At 39.8% G+C, this 22,795-nt stretch overlaps 1 protein-coding gene across 2 annotated transcripts; it reads left to right on the top strand.

The window, feature by feature from the left end:
- Nucleotides 1-1,201: 1,201 nt before the first annotated feature.
- ZCCHC10 (zinc finger CCHC-type containing 10) lies at nucleotides 1,202-22,547 on the top strand. 2 transcript variants are annotated; one of them, XM_060091931.1, is made up of 4 exons: nucleotides 1,202-1,275; nucleotides 15,906-16,067; nucleotides 20,185-20,226; nucleotides 21,092-22,547. In XM_060091931.1, exons 1-4 carry the CDS (start codon nucleotides 1,235-1,237, stop codon nucleotides 21,351-21,353), a joined length of 507 nt encoding a protein of 168 aa, XP_059947914.1. In that variant the 5' UTR covers nucleotides 1,202-1,234; the 3' UTR covers nucleotides 21,354-22,547. The 2 variants fall into 2 exon arrangements, with proteins under 2 accessions (XP_059947914.1, XP_059947916.1); XM_060091933.1 differs by lacking the exon at nucleotides 20,185-20,226.
- The last annotated feature ends 248 nt before the right edge of the window (nucleotides 22,548-22,795 follow it).

Here is a 22,795-nt window from a genome sequence, read left to right as displayed (position 1 = left end):
CAAGATGTGCACAAGGTTGCATGACATCACCTTCTCTAACTCCCATTGCTGAATCACTCTTTACCCCTTATGCTAAATTATTTTTCTTTAGACTATTCACGCACGTTGGACATTGCGTTTGTTTATTGTCTGTAGAAAGCTCCATGTGTACAATGAATTTATTTGTTCAATGCTCTGCCTTCAGTTCCTCAAACATTTTAATTGAAAAACATAAATTATAAAAAGTGGAGACAGAAACATACATACATATATATATTTCAAAAAGTTATCTATACGCAGACCTACAGAGAATGGACTTGAGGACACGGGGAGGGGGAAGGGAAAGATGGGACAAAGTGAGAGAGTGGCATGGCCATATATACACCACCAAATGTAAAACCCATAGCTAGTGGGAAGCAGCCGCATGGCACAGGGAGATCAGCTCAGTGCTTTGTGACCACCTAGAGGGGTGGGATAGGGAGGGTGGGAGGGAGGGAGACGCAAGAGGGAGGGGATATGGGGATATATGTATATGTATAGCTGATTCACTTTGTTTTAAAGCAGAAACGGACACACCATTGTAAAGCAATTATACTCCAATAAAGATGTTAAAAAAAAAAGTTACCTATATTTCAAAGACTGGATTTAAGAGAATAAATTTCCACGACTGCCACTAAATACTAAAATATCCTTAAAGAATTAATATTTGTATAATCTTTTTCCAGTTGAAAAAGCAGCTTTACCTATATAGCCTTATAACATCATTATGAAAAACAAAAATATAAACAACATATATTTGCATTTTATAGTTTGCTAAAGTCATTCTTTTTCAATTGATGGTCCCAATCTTGTTGAACTCATTCCTTTTTATTTTGCTATCCAAACTACTTCTAGTGTCCTGAACAATGCAGTTTTATTCATTTATATATATATATTTATTTGTATATAAAGATGGATAGATGGATCCCCCATTCGAGAATGTTCTTCCCTGCCTCTCCACGCAATATACGTGGACCCATCCTTAAAATCCCTCATTCAGACCGATCAACCTGCCTCATTCCTCTCCCTCAAACTACAGACGCACACAGGAAACACAACAGACCAGGCCCTAACCACTACTTGCCCCAAAAGCTGCCCCGTTAGCTCTCCAGGCCCGACTGGTCCCGCCCACGCCTACGGCCTCCGGGGTTCTAAGTCCCCGCCCCCTCCGAGGAGTTTCCCAAAACCCAGCGCGGCAGGCCTCAGCCGCGCTAAGATGGCGACTCCCATGCATCGCCTCATAGCCCGGAGACAAGCGTAAGTTAGGGCCGGAGTCCGGCCGCGGGGCGGGCTGGGGGCGGGGAGAAGCGCGTCAGCCGGCTAGTGAGCGGGCGCCGGTATGCGGGGTCGGTGTGGGATCCTCAGCGTGGCCCGGCAGAGGTTGGCCTTTTTTCTCACACGTCGCCTGCCCGCGAGGAGCTCGGGCCGGGGCGGTAAGTTTGATGTCTGTGGATTAGCGATTTCGTGGAAGACGGCTGCGTAAGACCGCTGGGCGGGACCTAGGGGTGCCTGAAGAGAGTCTCGTGTTTGGTTCCCGCGAAGGGAACGCCCAGGAGTTGGTCGCTAAGAGTTTTATGCCCCTTTGCCAACCCGGCCGCCCACCCCACGCGTGACCGGGCGAAGCCTGTAGCTCTTGTCCAACACCGCCTACTCTCGCCGACGTAAACCTTCAGCTTCCTGTGCAACCTCCAGCCCAGCTGGCTTTTCCTGCCCCATTCCTATCGCCTTCCCTAGGAACAACCTTACTTTTCTGCCAAGCTCTCTTCTCACTTTCTGCCATTCATTCTCCAAGAAATATTAATTTATGCATTACCTATCGCTCTATGCCGGTATTTGGGTGTAAGTAAAAAGAGGTGTTCAAGACAGAATCCCTGCTTTCAGGAAGCTTACATTCTATTGGTGGAAAGAGTCGATAAACTAAACATTTTAAGCAAATACAGTTGATGATAAGAGCTTTGAAGGAAATAAGAGGTGATGGAAAGAGAAAAAGGTCCAGGTTAGGTTGATTGGACTGGAAAGGCATCTCTGAAGAGATGGCGTTTGAACAGAGATCGGAAATGTGAGAAAGAAACCAGTCATGAGAGGATTTGGGGAAAGAGCACCCAGACTAGCATAATTGTTTTGAGACAGAAAAGAACTTAGTTTTTAAGAAACGAAAGATGGGGCTTCCGTGGTGGCGCAGTGGTTGAGAGTCCGCCTGCCGATGCAGGGGACACGGGTTCGTGCCCCGGTCTGGGAAGATCCCACATGGTGCTGAGCGGCTGGGCCCGTGAGCCATGGCCGCTGAGCCTGCGCGTCCGGAGCCTGTGCTCCGCAACGGGAGAGACCACAACAGTGAGAGGCCCGCATACTGCAAAGAAAAAAAAAAAAAAGGAATGAAAGATGGCCATTGTGGATAATGAGCGAGAGAGAATAGCACAAGAGGTTTTCTGTGAACAGATAATGCAGGAGTTTGTGCCAGATGCCCCTTTCTTGTGAAACCTTTTTTTCTTCTACCAGTCTGCATACCCAAACAACGTCCGACACTTTTTCACTCTGTCAGCTTTTCACGGCATCACCATTTGCCCGTTAAACGGCATCACCATTTGCTCGTTAATATATCGCTCACAGTCTGCTCTAATGTGTATATTTATATTTCTTTTTTAATAAATTTATTTATTTATTTATTTATTTATTTTTGGCTGCATTGGGTCTTCGTTGCTGCGTGTGGGCTTTCTCTAGTTGCGGTGAGTGAGGGCTTCTCTTCCTTGCGGTGCGCAGGCTTCTCATTGCGGTGGCATGTCTTGTTGGAGAGCACAGGCTATAGGTGCGAGGGCTTCAGTAGTTGTGGCACGCGGGCCCAGTAGTTGTGGCTCACGGGCTCTAGAGCGCAGGCTCAGTAGTTGTTGGCGCACGGGCTTAGTTGCTCCATGGCATGAGGGATCTTACCAGACCCAGGGCTCAAACCCGTGTCCCCTGCATTGGCAGGCGGATTCTTAACCACTGCTCCACCAGGGAAGCCCCTGTATGTATGTATGTATGTATGTATGTATGTATGTATGTATGTATGTATTTATTTATTTATTTTTGGCTGTGTTGGGTCTTCGTTTCTGTGCGAGGGCTTTCTCTAGTTGTGGCAAGTGGGGGCCAGTCTTCATCGCCGTGCGCGGACCTCTCACTATCGCGGCCTCTCATGTTGCGGAGCACAGGCTCCAGACGCGCAGGCTCAGTAGTTGTGGCTCTCGGGCCTAGTTGCTCTGCGGCATGTGGGATCTTTCCAGACCAGGGCTCGAACCTGTGTCCCCTGCATTAGCAGGCAGATTCTCAACCACTGCGCCACCAGGGAAGCCCTGTATTTCTTTTTATATTTATATTTTTTATTCTAAGAGCCCTGATCCTTCTCTTCTCCCTTTCATCAGAGTACCCCTCATGCCTGATGAGGTTCCTTGAACATAAGGATAAAGACTTAAGGAATCAGAATGAAGTAGGAGGAAGAAGGCTTTGAAGTCATATGGTTCTGAGATCAAGAATGGAGTAACAGTAATACTTAACAGTTGTGCAGTAAATGATGTCACCAGGGTCTAATCTCTGTCAGGTTTGCCCTTTTGGGTGTTGGTTCCATACTTGGTTAGGTCACTCCTTTGGTCCTAAGATGGCTGCAGTATCTAGGGTCCTTTATATCCTCTCAGCTTCAAGTTGACAGCATCTCATTGTCTAGATTGGGTTACATACCCTACCCTGAACCATGTCTATGGAATTATGAAGCTTTGATTGACTTGGATCTCATTCTCTTCCCAGCATAATTGAATGGATCCTTATAAACCAATGGGTGGGAAAAAAATAAAATAAAATAAAAATAAACAAATGGGGGGGTAGGTCAGAGGAGGTAATTAATGATTGCTAGATTGATAAAACCAACCAATGTCCACTTAAATATGAAGTGAAAGTAAGACTTCTAGTGCTTTTAACATAAGTTTTGGAGTATCACACAGTTAAACAAATGTTCCATTTCTGCAGTATGCTTGTATTTGGTACATGAGCTACACAGATGTAAAAGACAATCTTAGCTTTAGGAGCTTCTAGTCTTACTGAAAAGAAAACATGGTGTATAATGAAACCTGTCATGGTTTGCAGACTGTCGGGACAATTCCCAGGGAGTTGGAGAGGGAGGGCCTTTAGAGGCAAGGGGAGTCCAGGAGAATTTGGGGAATATTTTGGGGGGGAAAGCAGAAGAGGAGCCTTTACTTTTCATTTTATATTCATCAAAAAGATTTAATTTTATTTATAAAGAGCATATAGCACTTCCATAAGAACAAGTCTTAAACTACAAGTTATGAGAAGTGAGAAAGTACTATTGACATTGTTTTTAAAAGTCTTTGGACTAAAGGAGGAAAGGGGGGAAATTTGAACTTTTCATTCAGCAGATCTTTCAGGGACTTAACTTTGAATCAGATTTCACTCACATATAATTATATGCAGAATGAGAAGACTGGAACTGAAGCCCAAGGTACTTGAGGAGTGAGTTATAGAGCCCTAATCCACTCTGAATGTGTTTAAGGCACTTGACCCACATGATTGCTCCCCAACATAACAGAGATTTTCCAGGTGAGATGGCTGTACTGCTGCTGGTAATCTGAGAACCCCTGGCAAACAGGAGTGGTGCTGAAGGACTGGAAGTAGGCAAATGCTGTTTTGATTTTCAGAGTGAGAAGGGTAGATTTCACAAACCAGACCAGTGAACTTGATATCCATTCCACCCAAAATTCTGGCTGGATTTATTAAATATGTTCAGAAAGAAAAGCCAAGATCATCAGGTATCAAGTCGTTACAGATTGATACCCTTTTTGCCTTTTAGGTATTTGGATTTCAAAAAGGCATCTTGAAAAGTCTCTCACAATATCCTTGTGAAAACAGAACAATTAGGTACATCAGTTGAACATCATGGACAAAGAGTATTGTTTAATGGGTTTAAGTAAATATACAGAGGTATCCCATGGTGGCCTGCAGAGTTTGGTCCTCAGTTTGGTCTTGTCAACATTTTTATAAATGACTTAGATGAGGACACATGTGCATGTTTATCAAACCTGCAGTTAACACAAAGCTGGGAGGGATAACTAATACAATGGATAACAAAATCCCAATCCAGAAAGGTCTTGACAGGCTGGAACTCTATGTTGAGTCTAACAAGAAGAAATTTAACAAGGGTAAAAGTAAGTATTGTAATAGTATTTTTTTTAATTTCAATTTCCAACTGTTTGTTGCTAGTATATTGACTTTCGTATATTGACCTTGTATCCTGTGACCTTATTAAACTCATTTAGTAGTCCTACTAGCTCCATTTTGGATTCTTAGGGATTTTCTAGATAGATAATCATCATTTATATTATATTTTTTGTTTATTTGGTATGTACATTTTAAAGATTTTTGTTGCATATTACCAAATAGCCCTTCAGAAAGTATCTGCAACTTACAATCTTACCAGCAATTAAGAATGTGTATCTTACTGTATTTAGAGTGCCCATTCTCCATCTTTGCCAACAATAGGCTTAAAAAACAGCTTTGCCAATCTGACAGAAATGGTATCAAAGAAGGTGGTTTCACCCAAAAAGGCTGTACCATTAAAACACTTCCTTAAGCCTTAGCTTAGAATATAGAAATGGAATATTATTAAATAAGGTATTCATTTGAAAAGAAATAAATGCTGATCTTGTGTTTATTTTGAAATTATAGGTGTGTCTCATTCAGTATTCTAACTGGAAGTTTTAAGTATTTTTAGGGGTGTTAATGTTTAGAACATCATAGGTGGGCTTTAGATATTGGTGAATGTTTTATTTATAACAACAAAAAGCAAACTCCACAGTGCTGGTAGATAATATTTTTAATGGCTGGGATCCCAGGTTATAAGTTTCTTAATATTGGGAAAACAAACTGAGTTGGAGAAGACTTTATTTCCTTGATTCTGAGAGGCTTCCACCCTCCTCCATATTTTCATTGTTAGGAAATATTGTGAAAGGCTTTGAAATGGATTAAAAAAAAAAAGATTACTGGCTGATTTGTCTAATTCCCTATCCTGGCTAGTGACTCTGTGAGGGCCTGTGCCTCACTGTCTTTGAGATATATATATATGCTTTGTTCTTTGTTTTGTTTCGTTTTGTTTTTTGATTTATTTTTAGCTGAGTTGGGTCTTTGTTGCTGCGCACAGGCTTTCTCTAGTTGCGGCGAGCGGAGGCTACTCTTCGTTGCAGTGCGCGGACTTCTCATTGCGGTGGCTTCTCTTGTTCTGGAGCACAGGCTCTAAGCACGCAGGCTTCAGTAGTTGAGGCTCACGGGCTCTAGAGCGCAGGCTCAGTAATTGTGGCCCACGGGCTTAGTTGCTCCGCGGCATGTGGGATCTTCCCAGACGCACGGGCTTGGTTGCTCCGCGGCATGTGGCATCTTCGCAGACCAGGGCTCGAATCCATGTTCCTTGCATTGGCAGGCGGATTCTTAACTGCTGCACCACCAGGGAAGCCCTCTTTGAGCTATTTTTAAATAACTCTGTAAATTGTAAAAAGCTGGTAGAAAAGATTCTTACCCATGAAAAGACAGTACAACTGATTCTTGCCCTGTGTCTATTGACCAGTTTTTAACTATCTGTAAATTCATTTCCTGCCTTCCTGATTGCCCATATATGTGTGTTGTTTGGATTCTGTTTTGAACCAACTGCAACATCTTACTGGTTCCCTTATTAATTAATGATTAAATAAAACCTTTGACATGTGTTCATTTTATATTTATATGAGAGTCATGATTTTACTTCTTTTACTAACTGTCCTTTAATGTTTTTGAATTTATTATTTCTGGAATGCATATCACAATTGTGTATATATTAAATGTGTTAGTGGTTCTTTTTGCTTGAAAAGTGGGCAACTTAATATTAAGTCCATAGAGTGTTTTATTATTGATAGCCTTAACAATTTGCTACATTACACATTCAGATAAGCTCTGAAGTTATAGTCATGGTTCTGGCAGTTGCTTACTGAAAGTTATGAACTATTACTAGGCAAAAAGCTGACTCTTCTTTATTATCTTTCAATACTACCACTCAGGACTTCCCTGGTGGCGCAGTGGTTAAGAATCTGCCTGCCAATGCAGGGGACACGGGTTCGAGCCCTGTTCCGGGAAGATCCCACATGCTGTGGAGCAACTAAGCCCGTGAGCCACAACTACTGAGCCTGCGCTCTAGAGCCAGCGAGCCACAACTACTTGAGCTCACGTGCCACAGCTATTGAAGCCTGTGCACCTAGAGCTTGTGCTCGCAACAAGAGAAGCCACCTCAGTGAGAAGCCTGTGCACCACAACAAAGAGTAGTCCCTGCTCAGCAACGAAGACCCAACGCAGTCAAAAATAAATAAATTTATTAAAAAATAAAAAAAAACTACTACTGCGTAGTGTTGCCTTGCTTGAAACATTAGTTCTTCACATTAGGATTGGCTTAATTTTTGAAAAAATGCTAAAAATAAATTACTGTCAGAATTACAGAAGCTGGGCTTCCCTGGTGGCACAGTGGTTGGGAGTCCACCTGCTGATGCAGGGGACACGGGTTCGTGCCCCGGTCCGGGAGGATCCCACATGCTGCGGAGTGGCTGGGCCCATGAGCCATGGCCGCTGAGCCTGCGTGTCCGGAGCCTGTGCTCCATAATGGAAGAGGCCGCAACAGTGAGAGGCCCGCGTACCGCAAAAAAAAAAAAAAAAAAAAAAAATTACAGAACCTGGCTGACGATGTGGGAATTCATTACGAAAAGCATACTATAGGGCTTCCCTGGTGGCGCAGTGGTTGAGAGTCCGCCTGCCGATGCAGGGGAAACGGGTTCGTGCCCCGGTCTGGGAGGATCCCACATGCCGCGGAGCGGCTGGGCCCGTGAGCCATGGCCGCTGGGCCTGTGCGTCCGGAGCCTGTGCTCTGCAACGGGAGAGGCCACAACAGTGAGAGGCCCATATACCGCAAAAAAAAAAAAAAAAAAAAAAAGCATACTATAAACAATATATGTCCTCTTAAACCCTTGCCTATTTAAACAGTCATTCATTTTACAAACATTTACTGAACACCAATTATGTGTTCTCCAAGGGTAAAAAGGTGACTGCTCTAGGTCGAAATTAAGAATCCAGCATCCCATCATGCAACCATGTTTTGAGAAAATTTAAATTGCCATGTATCGTTAGTCCAGATAATTGATTAGCCTAATGTGTGGATTGATATTCACAACTCCCATTTATTTGTGTATTACTTTATGCCAGATTCCTTACTGCTTTCTATACAAACATCCCAGTCTGTAGAATGGGGATATTGTTCTCAAACTCATTGGGTTGTCATGGGGATTAGATGTATTTATGTATAAATAGTACTTAGATAAATTCCTGGCACACAGTAAGTATAAACCACGGTTATGGTCTTATCTAATTCTCACAATAACCTAGTGAAGTAGATGTTATCCCATTTTTTAGAATAGAAACTGAAGTTCAAAAACTGGCTTGCTAATGAGCCTAAAGCTATGTAGTGAAAGAGCCAAGATTTAAAAAAATTTTTATGGTTGTGAACTATAACACATCTACAAAAAAGTTCAGACAACATAAATATGTCATTAATAGGTAATTATAAAGAGAATATCCCATGTAACCACTACCCAGATCAAGTATTTAATAAAAAACTGCCAATATACTGGATGCCACCAAGCTTTCCCAATCACAACCTCCTCCCTCCTTCCTAAAGTAACCACTATCCTAACATTTATGGTACTTACTTACTTGCCTCTGTTCTGTGCTTTTACCATCTAACTATTCACTAGAGTTTAATTTTACCTGTCTTTAACCTTTACATAGAATCAGACAATTTAGATTCTTTTGAGTTTAGCTTCTTATATCTAAGCTCCATCTGAGTTAAATTAAGCTGGAATTTGTTCATTTTTATTCAGTGTTCTATACCACAGATCATACATTCTTCTTTGATATTATTTCCAATTTTGAGGATTTTACAAATCTTCTTGTTAAGAATATTATTATAATTCTTCCTCTTCCTCTTCCCTACTTTAACAAGTCAGTCCCTAAAGCCATAAGGTGGTATGGATCCATGCAGAGGACTGACTTGGCACTAGAGTATTAGAGCTGAAGGGGAGTAACTAAGGCATCCACATAGGGACGTGAACTGGCTTGCAGTGCCAGCAGGGTGCATAGGGCATCCAGTTGAGGGAAGGTCCAATGCAGGGTACCAGATCCCAAGCAGAGTGAGGAGGGTTTCCACACAGGGAGAGCCATTTAACACAAGTTGTCACCCTAGTGGGGAGAATGTCTCCATGGGGGAGGGGAGGTATAATTTGGTATGGGGTGGCACAGTCTAAATAGAAAGAGAAATGAGTTCATGTGAGGTGGACTGGCCTGGCAGTGGAAGTCAGCCCAGGCAGAGTGAGGAGCATGTTCACATGGGTAGTGTGGGAGGACAGCAAAGGGCAGAGTAGCAGAGCCCAAGTGGAGTAAAGAGGGCATCTGTAAGGGGGAAGGGGCAACAATGGGCAATTGGTTTCATAAGACAAATTGACCAAATAAGTAAATCTGTTAAGGATAATGGGAGCCAGATTTCTCACTGAAGGAGGAGGAGGTATGGGGAAGGAGAAAATAGAGTAAATTCTGTGAAGTTGGATTGGAATTAAAGGTATCGGTATGAATTCATGGTTTTCAAAATATATAGTTAAATATAGCTGTAAATGTGTGTATTTGATACATGGATAGTAATGTGTGTGTTGTTCCCTAGCTCTGTCCACTGAAGGGGTACCTGAGAGCAGCAACATTCCAGTTACAGTGAGCACATGTGTGCCCTGATCTTGACTCTGAATGTCATCAGGGTTCTATCAGGCTGATTTCAGGCCTGGAAAGGCCTGATTTCAGGACAGAGAAAGTATAAGATGAGCCTGGAATTTTGTCTTGTACCAGAAAGCAAGGAAGTGCTCAAAGAATGAAGGAACCATGTCAAAAGAACACAGAATCCAACTTGGAAGGATTCCCACTGACCAAATCTAGGGCAATCTGAGCATCAAAATAAATCATGGTAACGGATAGTAACTCATTCAATAAAATAGAAAAATAGAGTTCATACTGATAGATGAATAAATGAACTAAAAATTTAATGAGCAGGATATTTATGTACTTTCAAATACCAACCCACAAAATATTTACTAATTGCTTTATTAGTTATTAATTATAGTTGTATAACAAATTACCCCAAAATTTAGTGACTTCTAACAATAAACATCTCAGTTCTGTGGTCAGGAATTCAGGAGTGACTTAGCTGAGTAGTTCTTTTTTCTTTCTTCGGTTTTTTTTTGGCTGCCTCAGGTGTTAGTTGTGGCATGTGGGATCTTCATTGAGGCATGCGTGATCTTTCGTTGTGGCGTGTGAGCTTCTCTCTAGTGGCATGTGGGTTTTCTCTTCTCTAGTTCTGGCACGCAGGCTCCAGGGCACATGGGGTCTGTAGTGTGGCATGTGAGTTCCAGAGCACATGGGCTATGTAGTTTGCGGCTCGTGGACTCTAGTTGAGGCGCGGGAGCTCAGTAGTTGTGGCGCACGGGCTTAGTTGCCCTGCGGCATGTGGGATCTTAGTTCCCCAACCAGGGATCAAACCCGCGTACCCTGCATTGTAAAACAGCTTCTTTACCACTGGACCACCAGGGAAGTCCCAGCTGAGTGGTTCTGACTCAGGTTCTCCCTATATGTTTGTGGTCAGGATCTTGCCAGGGGCTGCAGTCATCTGAAGACTTGACCACAACTGGAGGATCTGCTTCCAAGATAGCTATTCACAGGGCTGTTGGCAGGAAGCCTCAGTTCCTCACCACATGGGCCTCCCTAGAGGCTGCTTGAGTGTTTTCATGACATGGCAGCTACATGAGCTAATCTTTAAAGTCATGCTCCATCACCCTGCTTTATTCTGTTAGTTAGAAGCAAGTCACTAAGTCTTAGCCACACTTAAGGGGAGGGTAGTTAGGCGCCAACCCTTGAAGTAAGGATATCATAGAATTTGTGGACATAATTTAAAACCACCTCAATTACAAAAGGACAAAAAATAACTTTATATTGCAAAATCTGGTCGACCCTCCATAATGAAGGGATCAAAACGAACATCATCAGTAACAAGACAAATTGAAGTCTTGTGTCACCTGACAGGAATACAGCGAGAAGAACACGGCACATGTCTGTTATATTCCTGCCAAAAATACGTGGCTTGAATCTAATCATATAGAGATATCAGATGTTGTAGCCAGCCTCCAAGATGACCTCCAGTGATCCCTGCTTCATGTGTACTCTCCTCCAGAGAGTACCAGAGTTGGTCTGTATGACCAGTAGAATATAGCAAAAGTAATGGTATGTCATTTCCAAGATTGGGTGATAAAAGACTGACTTCTTTCTTGAGTTATCTTGGTCACTCTCCCTGAGTAAAGCCATGTTGCAAGCAGCCCTATGGAGAGGCCAGCAGGCAAGGAACTGAAGCCTCCCATTAGCCACATGAGTGAACCTGGAAGCAAATCCTCCAACTCAAATTGAAGCACATTCTACAAAATAACTGGCTGTAATCATCAAAAAGTGTCAAGGTCATGTAAAGCAAGACACAGGACTGAGGAACTCTTCCAGACAGAAGGAGACTAAAGAGACATGACAACCTGTGTAACATTGATGCAGAACTGGATTTTGCTATAGAGAACGTTTTGGAGACATTTGATGAAACTTAAATGGGGTCTGAAGATTAAACTTAAATGGGATCTTGAAGGTATCAACATTAACTTCTTGATTTTGATGGTTACATTGTGTATATGAGAATGTCCTAGTTTATAGAGAACATGCAGTAAAGTGTTCTGGTTTGATGAGGCATCAGGTTGGCAACTTACAAATGGCTCAGCAAAAACAGTTCACAAATGATTTAGGAAAAATAGTTCTTTGAACTGTACTTAACAGCTTTTCTATAAGGTTGTGACTATTTCAAAACTTTTAAAAGCTACATAAAGGAAAGCAATATTCCAATATTCTTATACATGTTATCTGGTATAGTTTTGTGTAGATGTCTATTGTGTAAGTACCTGAAAGTGGAATTGCTGGACTGTAGAGTATGCATTTCTTCAACTATAGTGGTTTTTGCTTTTTCTTAGGTTAGTATCGAGCACCTTTTCATGTGTTTATTAATTTGTTTCCCAATCCCATTTTTGTACTGCCTTTCCATCTTCCACTTTATCTTATTTTTCTATTATACATCATATCCTTAATGATTCATAAGAGTTCTTTGTATACTTAAGATGAAGCTGTTGGCAAAATGTGTTACAAATATCTTCTCCCACTCTTTGGCTTCTCTTTTTACTCTCTTTTTTTGTTGTTGTTGGGGGTAGGAGTTTATTAATTTATTTATTTTTGCTGTGTTGGGTCTTCGTTTCTGTGCGAGGGCTTTCTCTAGTTGCGGCAAGCGGGGGCCACTCTTCATCACGGAGCGCGGGCCTCTCACTATGGCGGCCTCTCTTGTTGCGGAGCACAGGCTCCAGACGCACAGGCTCAGTAGTTGTGGCTCACGGGCCTAGTTGCTCCGTGGCATGTGGGATCCTCCTAGACCAGGACTCGAACCTGTGTCCCCTGCATTAGCAGGCAGATTCTCAACCGCTGCGCCACCAGGGAAGCCCTCTTTTTACTCTCTTTATAGTATATTTTGATGAACAGAAATTCTTAATTTTTGAAAATTCTTAATTTTAGTAATTCTAATTTATCAATCTTTTATGATTAGTGATTTTTTTAAATTAATGTAGTTATTTATTATTTTTGACTGTGTTGGGTCTTTGTTGCTGCACGCGGGCTTTCTCTAGTTGAGGTGAGTGGGGGCTACTCTCCTTTGCGGTATGCGGGCTTCTCATTGCGGTGGCTTCTCTTGTTGCGGAGCACGGGCTCTAGGCACGCGGGCTTCAGTAGTTGTGGAACATGGGCTCAGTAGTTGTGGCTTGCGGGCTCTAGAGTGCAGGCTCAGTAGTTGTGGCGCACGGGCTTAGTTGCTTCTCAGCATGTGGGATCTTCCCGGACCAGAGCTCGAACCCATGTCCCCTGCATTGGCAGGCGAATTCTTAACCACTGCGCCACCAGGGAAGTCTTAGTGCTTTGTTTTTGTTTCTTAAGAATTCCTAACTCAAATATGTCACGTTTTTTATACTGTCTTTTAAACCTTATTGTTTGGCCAAGTCTGTAATCATTGTTGGCTTATGGTTAAGTCTTATTTTTATCATATGCATAACCAGTTGTCCCTACATCATTTATTTATATTTATTTATTTATTTATTTATTTTGCGGTACGTGGGCCTCCCACTGCCGTGGCCCCTCCCGTCACGGAGCGCAGACTCCGTACGCACAGGCACAGCGGCCACGGCCCACTGGCCCAGCCGCTCCGCGGCACATGGGATCCCCCTGGACCGGGGCACGAACCCGCGCCCCCCGCCCCCCGCATCGGCAGGCGGACCCCCAACCACTGCGCCACCAGGGAAGCCCTCCTACATCATTTATAATCTAACCTTTCCCCCCACTGCTCTTTAATGCCATGGTTGTCATAAATTGTTCATGTATACATTAGTCTATTTCTGGACATTCTGTTCTGTTCTACTGGCATATTTGTATATATTTGCTCCAATCTCACATTCTTAGTTATTATAGCTGTATCATAAGTCACTGTCTTTTATTTTTTCTTTCAGTCTTATTGAGATACAGTTGACGTACAACACTGTATAAGTTTAAGCTTAATGATTTGATTTACATACGTCATGAACTCACTGTTAACAATAAGTTTAGTGAACATCCATCTTCTCATATAGATACAAAATTAAAGAAACAGAAAAAAAAACGTTTTTTTCTTGTGATGAGAACTCTTAAGATTTACTCTCTTAACAATTTTCACGTATAACATACAGCTGTTAATTTCATTAATCATATTGTACATTACATCCCTAGTACTTATTTATCTTATAACTAGAAATTTGTACCTTTGACTGCCTTTATCCAGTTGCTGCTCCCCCATCCCCCACCTCTGTTAACCACAAATCTGAACTCTTTTTTTTGTGATTTTTTTGTTTATTTTTGAAATATCATTTACCTACAGCACTATGTTAGTTCCGGGTGTACAACAAAGAGATTCGATATTTCCGTATATTACAAAAGGATCACCACAAGTCAATTTCTTTTTATCCAAGTCTTCCCTACTTGTTCCTTTATAAGGGTATTTTGGCTGTTCTTGGCCTTTTGAATGTCCATATACATTTTAGGGAATAAGTTTAAGTTCCATACCAAACAAACACCTGTTAAGATTCTGATTGGCATTGCTTCGAATCTATAGATCAGTTTGGGGAGAATGGACTGTTTTTACAATATTGAGTCTTTCAGTCTATGAACATGGTAATCCTTTTATTTAGCTACTTATTTAGATGTTTAATTTCTCTCAGTAATGTTTGTTTTCTGCATAGAATTCTTGCACATATTTTCTTTCACTTATTTATAAGTGCTTGTTATTTTTCAGGATGTTATAAATACCACCTTTTAAATTTTTATTTTTAACTGTTTTTGTTAAGTAGAAACTCAATTGATTTTTATGTGTTGACCTAATATCTAATAGAAAGTTTGGCAAACGATAGTCCACTGAATCCTGCCTGCTGCCTGTTCTAGGCTTGCAAACTAAGAATGCTTTTTACATATGTTTGTATATATATGATCAATTTGATGATAGAGAACACTAATTTTGAACCTCAATTGAGTGAAATGTTATCTTATAGAAAAGAATTCCATTCTTCTCATTAATAAACCTCTTTTATTTGAAATATTTTCATTAATAAAATATTTGTAGAAATTTGTTTTCTCTCTTGTGATATAAATACCTTTGTAATATCTTAAATTTTGCCTCTTGGTCTGCAAAGCCTAAAATATTGACTCTCTGACACTTTATAGACAAAGTTTACTGACCCCAATATAAAGCCTTCCTAAACTCACTTATGAATTCTAATTATTGAAAAATGTTTTGGGACTCCCCTGGCGATCCAGCATTTAGGACTCCACGCTCCTAATGCAGGGCGCAAGGGTTCGATTCCTGGTTGGGGAAGTAAGATCCCACATGCCGCATGACAGGGCCAAAAAAAATTCTTTTTATCTGTAGAGTCTGTTGGATTTGCCATTTACATGATACATCATCAGTAAGGAATGACAATTTTATTTATTCCTTTCTAATTCCTTTATCTATTTTTCTTCACTTGCCACACCTTAATTCAATTTCAAGGACTGAGATTTTTCTTAGTCTAGGTGACTAGAAGCTGGGCTGCACTTGATAAGTAGTTGCTTTATTCTCAGAGTAAAGCCCTTCAGAATCCCAACTCTGAATGCATAATTTGTCTCCCTTGCTCCTTATAAGTGATGCTTGCTTACCCTCCTGACTTGGGAAAAAAACCCCAGCACAAGAGTTGACTTAAACGTAGGGCTGACCACTCTAGGTTTCCAGCTTCTTCCATATCTTGGCTTGGTTATTCTTTAATCTCTTGTTAGTTCTCTGATACCTTGAGCACATTGTTAAAAATGTTTTGACTGTCTTTTCTAGTTCTGAGCTGAAGAGTTGGTCTGAGTTACCTAGTCTGCCGTTACTGGAATGGAATTGAGGAAAGAAGATTTGTACTCAGTTCTGTCTAACTCCCAGGGCCATGCTCTTAACCACTTACTATATTGCTTTGTGATTAAATCTAACAAATAATTTAAAGTGTAAAATGATGCTTATTTTTGAATTGTACCTTTACATAAGCATCATTTTATGCTTATATTATTTATGCTTCTCACAACAGAAAATGTCAGGTCAAAAATTTAAGGCCTGTATTCTATTTTTTACTCTGCAGTGAAGCAAATAAACAACATGTAAGATGTCAGAAATGCTTGGAATTTGGGCATTGGACTTATGAATGCACAGGAAAAAGAAAGTACCTACATAGGCCTTCAAGAACAGCAGAACTAAAGAAAGCTTTAAAAGAAAAAGAAAACAGATTATTATTACAGCAAAGGTAAGGTTACATATGGTATCCAAAGGAATATTTATTTGTATTTATAAAATTTATTAAGGGACTAAATATCTTATGGTGGTTATCCAGATTTAGATTATATTGTAATATTAGCTAATGTTTAATGAGTGTTACTGTGTGCCAGGCACCGTACTAAGGTCTTTACAATTATTAGCTTATTTCAGCATCACATCTATACCGTTAAGGTAAGTACTATTATAATTCCCATTTTACATATGAAGAAGCTGAGGCATGGGGCTTCCCTGGTGGCACAGTGGTTGAGAGTCCGCCTGCCGATGCAGGGGACACGGGCTCGTGCCCCGGTCCGGAAGATCCCACATGCTGCGGAGTGGCTGGGCCCGTGAGCCATGGCCGCTGAGCCTGCGCGTTCAGAGCCTGTGCTCCGCAACGGGAGGGGCCCGAACAGTGAGAGGCCCGCGTACCGCAAAAAAAAAAAAAAAAAAAGAAGCTGAGGCATGGAGAGATTCAGTAACTTGCTCAGTGTCACACAGCAAGTAAGTGGAAAAGTTAAGTGTTAAACCAACTAGCCAGTCTCCAGAGTCCATGCTCTTAATCACTTTGCTTTTTTGCCTCAACTGCCAATGAAATGACAGCAGAATACTATGAGGTAGATTATATGAACTGATATGGAAAGATATCCAAAGTAAGTACCCAAGATACTTAGTATACTAAGTATATAAACAAGGTAGAGAACAGTATATATAATATACTATCATTTATGTTAAAAAGGAAGAAAAAAGGAAGAATGGAGCTTTTTTGGGGGGGAATATAAATGGTTGATAATAGTGGCTGTTTTCTAGGAGAACTGGGTAGGAAGGAAAAATTGTTATTTATCCTTTTATGCCCTTTGAATAAAGCTTTTTAAATTCCCATGAAATAAGTAAGCTTATGTGTTTCAGAGAAACTGAAACAGGAAGGTGTCAGGTCTACTTAGTGCTGCATATTAGAAGTAGCACCTTCATGAGAATCGTTAGCAATATAATAGTGTCTTAAACATCTGGATTTTCCAGGCAGCAGTCTTCCAGTCTGTGGACAGGAAGGCTCTTCAAGGGTTATACAGGAATAGACAGGTAATCAGTTTCTAGATTATAAATATTCATATATGTTTCTTCCAAAAATAAATCTGTATGAGACCTTTCCTACCCTTCTCTAATTTCACAAAAGAAAGGCATACCTCTCGCCTATCTCTAATCTTACCTTGGTATATTGTGCTCATGTATAAAATCCTAGAGACTTTTCAAAATACTGGTGTTTGTAAGAAAGTAAAAGGCCCAAATTATTGGGAGCAAGTTCTTTTGTAATTTTTTTCCCCAGCAAAATTGAAGGAGGATCTAATTGAGTTGTCAATTTAAAAGTATATTTTAATGATACATCGTTATGTGACTTGTGGAATCTAACATGGGAGAAATTCAGAGAACTGAGTGACATTGCTACAGCAAAACTCTTTCTGTTCCCATCTACCTGTTCAGGTTAACAAGCTTTCTCAGGGTTAAATCTGTAAAAGTTAAATATAGGAATTAAATTGATACTGAACCCTGTCATAGTCAAGCAATAAGATCCATGGATACATAAGCTAGAAAAAAAATCCATGTCATTAAGAGGTACAGTTCCAGTGAAATTTTTTAATGTATAATAGTTACTAAGGGCCTCCCTGGTGGCGCAAGTGGTTGAGAGTCCGCCTGCCGATGCAGGGGATACGGGTTCGTGCCCCGGTCTGGGAGGATCCCATATGCCGCGGAGCGGCTGGGCCCGTGAGCCATGGCCGCTGAGCCTGCGCGTCCGGAGCCTGCGCGTCCGGAGCCTGTGCTCCGCAACGGGGGAGGCCACAACAGTGAGAGGCCCGCATACCGCAAAAAAAATAAATAAATAAAAAAATAAAAAAATAAAAAAATAGTTACTAAAATTTATAATATATTTTACATTGTTTTAATCAATTTGTATAGTAGTAATGATAATGGTAATTCAACTCAGAATTTTAAAACACTTTTAAAACCTTATCACAAGTAATTAAAAGATACAATATCAAGTTATGTCTATATTTTTATTGCAGAGAAATGTAAGTGATCACTAAAATTTTCAGGCATGAAAATATATTAGGATACATTCTTTGGGGAAAGGAGAATAAAAATTCAAGTTCAAAGAGGAAAAGGGACAGTGTAAAAGTACCAATTGTTAAAGATAAGCTTGTTCATTTATTTTTTTAAAATTAATTATGGTACATATCAAATTTTGTGGTATTTACAATTACCAAAATGATGTAACGATTTTCTTTTTAAAATATCAATATTTAATATATAATATACCAGACTTTATACCCTTTGAGGGGAAAAACATAATTTTTCAAACTTCTTTTGTTAGGAATGTAAGCAAAAAATGTTTGAAGACCTCTGTCCTAAAGAATAAAATATGAGTTATGAATAATTTCATTTCAACATTTACTTTTGTTTTTCTAGTTGTATTACACAAGTATCTTGGTCTTAAAAATACATAGAACTACATGAATTTTAGTTTTGGCTCTGTTACGTAAAGAGTGCTGATTTTTTGGTTCAATGATAAAATTATGGAAGTGTGTGAATTTCAGTGATCTTCCATTCTTGTGGTATGACTTAACAAATGTACTTCTACCACTTATTTTACTGCAAAAATTACAATTCTCCAGTAAGTAATTCCATCGTGTAAAACAGCTTTACATAAATACATATTTATATTTGAGGACCCAGGAAATAAGGATATAATGTTATCTAGGAAATATAGAGAAGTTCAGAATATAAAAATGTTAAATTTACAGGACAGTATATAGTAATAGAAGTAAATCTGTAATTTGAAAGCCTGATTTAGTATGCATGTTGTTTGGCAGCAGTATAGCAGCAAGCCATTTGTGTATTTCACTCAGCAATCTCCAGACTTTGTTCTTTATAAATAATGTGAGGGAACACAGTCTTGAAGTATTAAGTCTCTGGTTCTTAAGCAGTAAATAACTGAACGTTTGGGGGACATGCAGAAAAAGAAATATTTTGTTTGTTTTTGTTTTTTAACTTTTTTTGACCATTCCTCACGGCATGCAGGATCTTAGTTCCCAGACCAGGGATCGAACCCGGGCTCCCTGCAGTGGAAGCACAGAGTCTTAACTCCTAGACTGCCAAGGAAGTCACAAGAAACAGTTTTTATTTTTTTTTGTTTTATTTTTACTTTTTATTTTTATTGGAGTATAGTTGATTTACAATGTTGTGTTCGTTTCAGGTGTACAGCAAAGTGAATCAATTAAGAAATTTTTTTTTAAATTAAAGGTTGCTTTTTTTATATGAAATGGCCATTTATAATACCATTCTAGAAACCCAAATTATAAATTACAGCTGTTGTGCTATTACTTGCTTTGTTCTGTTGTTCGCTAAATAGTCAATTTAGCCATGTCAATCTAAGTTCAAAACTAAAAAAGAGGGGCTTCCCTGGTGCCACAGTAGTTGGAAGTCCGCCTGCCAATGCAGGGGGCACGAGTTTGAGCCCTGGTCTGGGAGGATCCCACATGCCGCGGAGCAGCTGGGCCTGTGCGCCACAGCTGCTGAGCCTGCACTCTGGAGCCCATGAGCCACAGCTACTGGGCCTGTGTGCTATGGCTGCTGGGGCCCACACACCTAGAGCCCGTGCTCCGCAACAGGAGAGACCACCATGGTGAGGGGCCTACACACCGCAAAGAAGAGTGGCCCCTTCTCGCTGCAACTGGAGAGGGCCTGTGCACAGCAATGGAGACCCAGTGCAGCCAAGAATGAATAAATAAAATAGATGAGTTGGGAAAAAACTAAAAAACAATCAAATTGGTGCGTTTGGTCATCTTAACTACTAACTTAACCTGGCTTCTAAAGTACAGTTGATAACATTTGTCTTGCTTAAGTGCTGGTTAAGTTGACTGCATTTACCATATACACCTGCAACAGGAAACTTTCCTCTTGATTATAGCAATAAACACTGGACTCTCAGTACATGTTATAAAAGACAAAGTGTTTCTCCAATGAAAAAAGTTTTGGGGATAGCAGAAGCGTTTGTCTGAGCTGTTTATAATCACTGTATTAACAGGAGCTTTTCCCCCCTTCACATTTATCAGCATTGGAGAAACTAATGTAGAAAGAAAGACCAAGAAAAAAAGGTATGTGTGGCTTTAGTATTATATAGATAATATATAATACTAGTTGGAGGGATGGGGTGTGTGATTTTAAAATAATAGTTAAAAGATTTGGATCTGAAGTCTCTTGTTTGCAATTCATGATTAAATATCATCCTGTTTTCTGATATGTTCCTCTGTTTACCTATCTGGAGTTTCTTCCTTCATTTATCCTTTTTCTCCAACTTTCTAGAGTCCTTATACATGGAAATAGTAAGTAATTTCTCTTGTCTTGGATTAGGAAATGTTATTAGAGTGGTAAGAAATTATTGACCAGCTGTATCTGGTATGAAGTAGTTAAGGTTATGAAGCATTTACCACTGTACGTGAGGTTTAAATAAACCCAGTTGTTAAACTGCAACTTTATTCTAACATCATTCACTCTGGAGCATAGTATAGTAGGTACACTTATCTCAGACTCCATCCAAGAGAGTTAAATTGCTGTAGTAAAAGACCTTGTGGGGCTTCCCTGGTGGCGCAGTGGTTGAGAGTCCACCTGCTGATGCAGGGGACACGGGTTCATACCCTGGTCCGGGAAGATCCCACATGCCGTGGAGTGGCTGGGCCCATGAGCCATGGCTGCTGAGCCTGCGCGTCTGGAGCCTGTGCTCCGCAAAGGAAGAGGCCACAACAGTGAGAGGCCCGCGTACCGCAAAAAAAAAAGACCTTGTGGTTGGGGGGAGAGGGTGGGCATGGTGGGGTTATTACAGTTAGGCAATCCTCAAAACATCAAATCTAGAGATAACATGCTAGCAAAGCTTCAATATATATATATACATAATACTCAAGTGAAATTGCTTTTAAACATTCTATTAAATGTCAGCTTCTCATGCATATAATTGTCTAATAGGTCTAAGAGTGTAACCAGTTCCAGTAGCAATAGCAGTGACAGTTCAGCCAGTGATTCTTCATCAGAGAGTGAAGAGACCTCTACCTCATCCTCCTCAGAGGACAGTGACTCTGATGAAAGCTCCTCCAGTTCATCATCTTCAGCCTCTTCCACAAGCTCTTCCTCGTCCTCCGATTCAGACTCAGATTCCAGCTCTTCCAGTAGCAGCAGCAGCAGCTCTAGCTCTGAGGATGAACCACCAAAGAAGAAGAAAAAGAAATAGAACTGTTCCATCCATGTTGGACTGATGGACTAAAAACATTAATGTGATTCTCAGAAGGGAATTTAGAATGTGTTAAGACCAAATAGGTTAACTGATCAAAATTTTTAGAGTTCAAAAGTTTCTAAATGTTTTACATTGTAAGAGCATAAAGAGTATTAATAATGGATTATATATATAAAGACTTTTTTATTTTAGGGGTGAATCTTGTTTTTTTTTTATCTTTAAAATATATCTCTAAAATTAATCAAAGCTGAAACCTAGTAAATCTTTTTGTGATGAAACCTATCTTTTCTCCCTGTAAAATAAATGCCATACTTTGTTATATGTTAGTGCTATGTATCAGACATGTTTTCAGGATAATGCATCAGAATATCTGTCAGGCAGTGAATTTCTAATGCTTTTGGCTGTATGTTATTATGTAAGATTTAATACCTCTATAAGCTTAGAGTTTTCCTACTGTTAATAAATGTGCTCTATTTTTATGTTTATGTTCAGAAAGTTGTTCTGACTTCTTGTCCTAAGTGAAAAGTTCAAGGAATCTATTAATAAATTTATACCTTTTGGATGGTACAAGTTTCAAGTTACTGTGTTGTATCATTCATTTTCTTCTGGTTCTTAGAGTTACCCTTTTATGACAAAAATTATTCTAGAGGAACTTAAAAAGGAACAAAATTCTGAAACTACATAGGACTCTAATCTTGGTGCCTTTTGATAAATTCAGTGTATCAGAAAAGAAAACAGTCATTTAAAAAGCTAACTTAAGTAAAAGTGATATAAATACCTTTGTGTTGATATGCTATAAAAGGTACCATTCAAAGGGGAAAAAAATGGTAGGAGGAAGAGAGGTAATTTTTACAGAAAATTAGAGTAATGTTGGTTGCCTTTTACTAAAATATTAAGTTTTCATAAAGATTGCCTTTTACCATTTTGCAATTGTGGTATGACAGTTCATCTGGTAACTGGTCGTATATGACAGTCTACTGCATAAATATGAATGACTTGGATTAATCTGGTATGTTGACATAGCATATACACAGTTGAAATCTAGCATGAAAGTTTAAAAAGAAATACTGCACAGTATTTCTTAAAAGTAAAGTACCAGGCCATGGTGAAATTATTTGGTTTAACATCACATTATTTTGTGATGTCTTTTAAACTTTTTGGAAAGAGGTATCATTTGTAGAAAAATCTTGATTTGGGTTAAATATAGATTTTTAAAACTACAGATGTTGTCTTTTTATATTTTTATGAAAAAGCAGTAGAAAATTACTTTTGAAGAAAATCTATTTAAATGTTTAAATATATGTATGTTGTGAGCTTAAAGAGCTGTAATTACCTGTTTTACAGAACCGTTGCTTTCAATGATTGTAAATAAACTCTCAAAACATCATTTTAAGGCTCCATACAGAATGTGTCAATTGACAGGCAAATTTAATAAATTA

This window comes from Mesoplodon densirostris, chromosome 3, assembly GCF_025265405.1.
Source record: "Mesoplodon densirostris isolate mMesDen1 chromosome 3, mMesDen1 primary haplotype, whole genome shotgun sequence".
NCBI classification, from domain to species: domain Eukaryota; kingdom Metazoa; phylum Chordata; class Mammalia; order Artiodactyla; family Ziphiidae; genus Mesoplodon; species Mesoplodon densirostris.
This window is presented reverse-complemented; position numbering and strand designations above follow the sequence as displayed.

Coding starts and splice junctions, on each gene's coding strand:
- ZCCHC10 (XM_060091931.1), top strand. CDS start 1,235: ATGGCGACTCCCATGCATCGCCTCATAGCCCGGAGACAAGC. Junction 16,068..20,184: donor AGATTATTATTACAGCAAAG/GTAAGGTTACAT, acceptor CACATTTATCAG/CATTGGAGAAACTAATGTAG. Junction 20,227..21,091: donor AGAAAGACCAAGAAAAAAAG/GTATGTGTGGCT, acceptor ATTGTCTAATAG/GTCTAAGAGTGTAACCAGTT.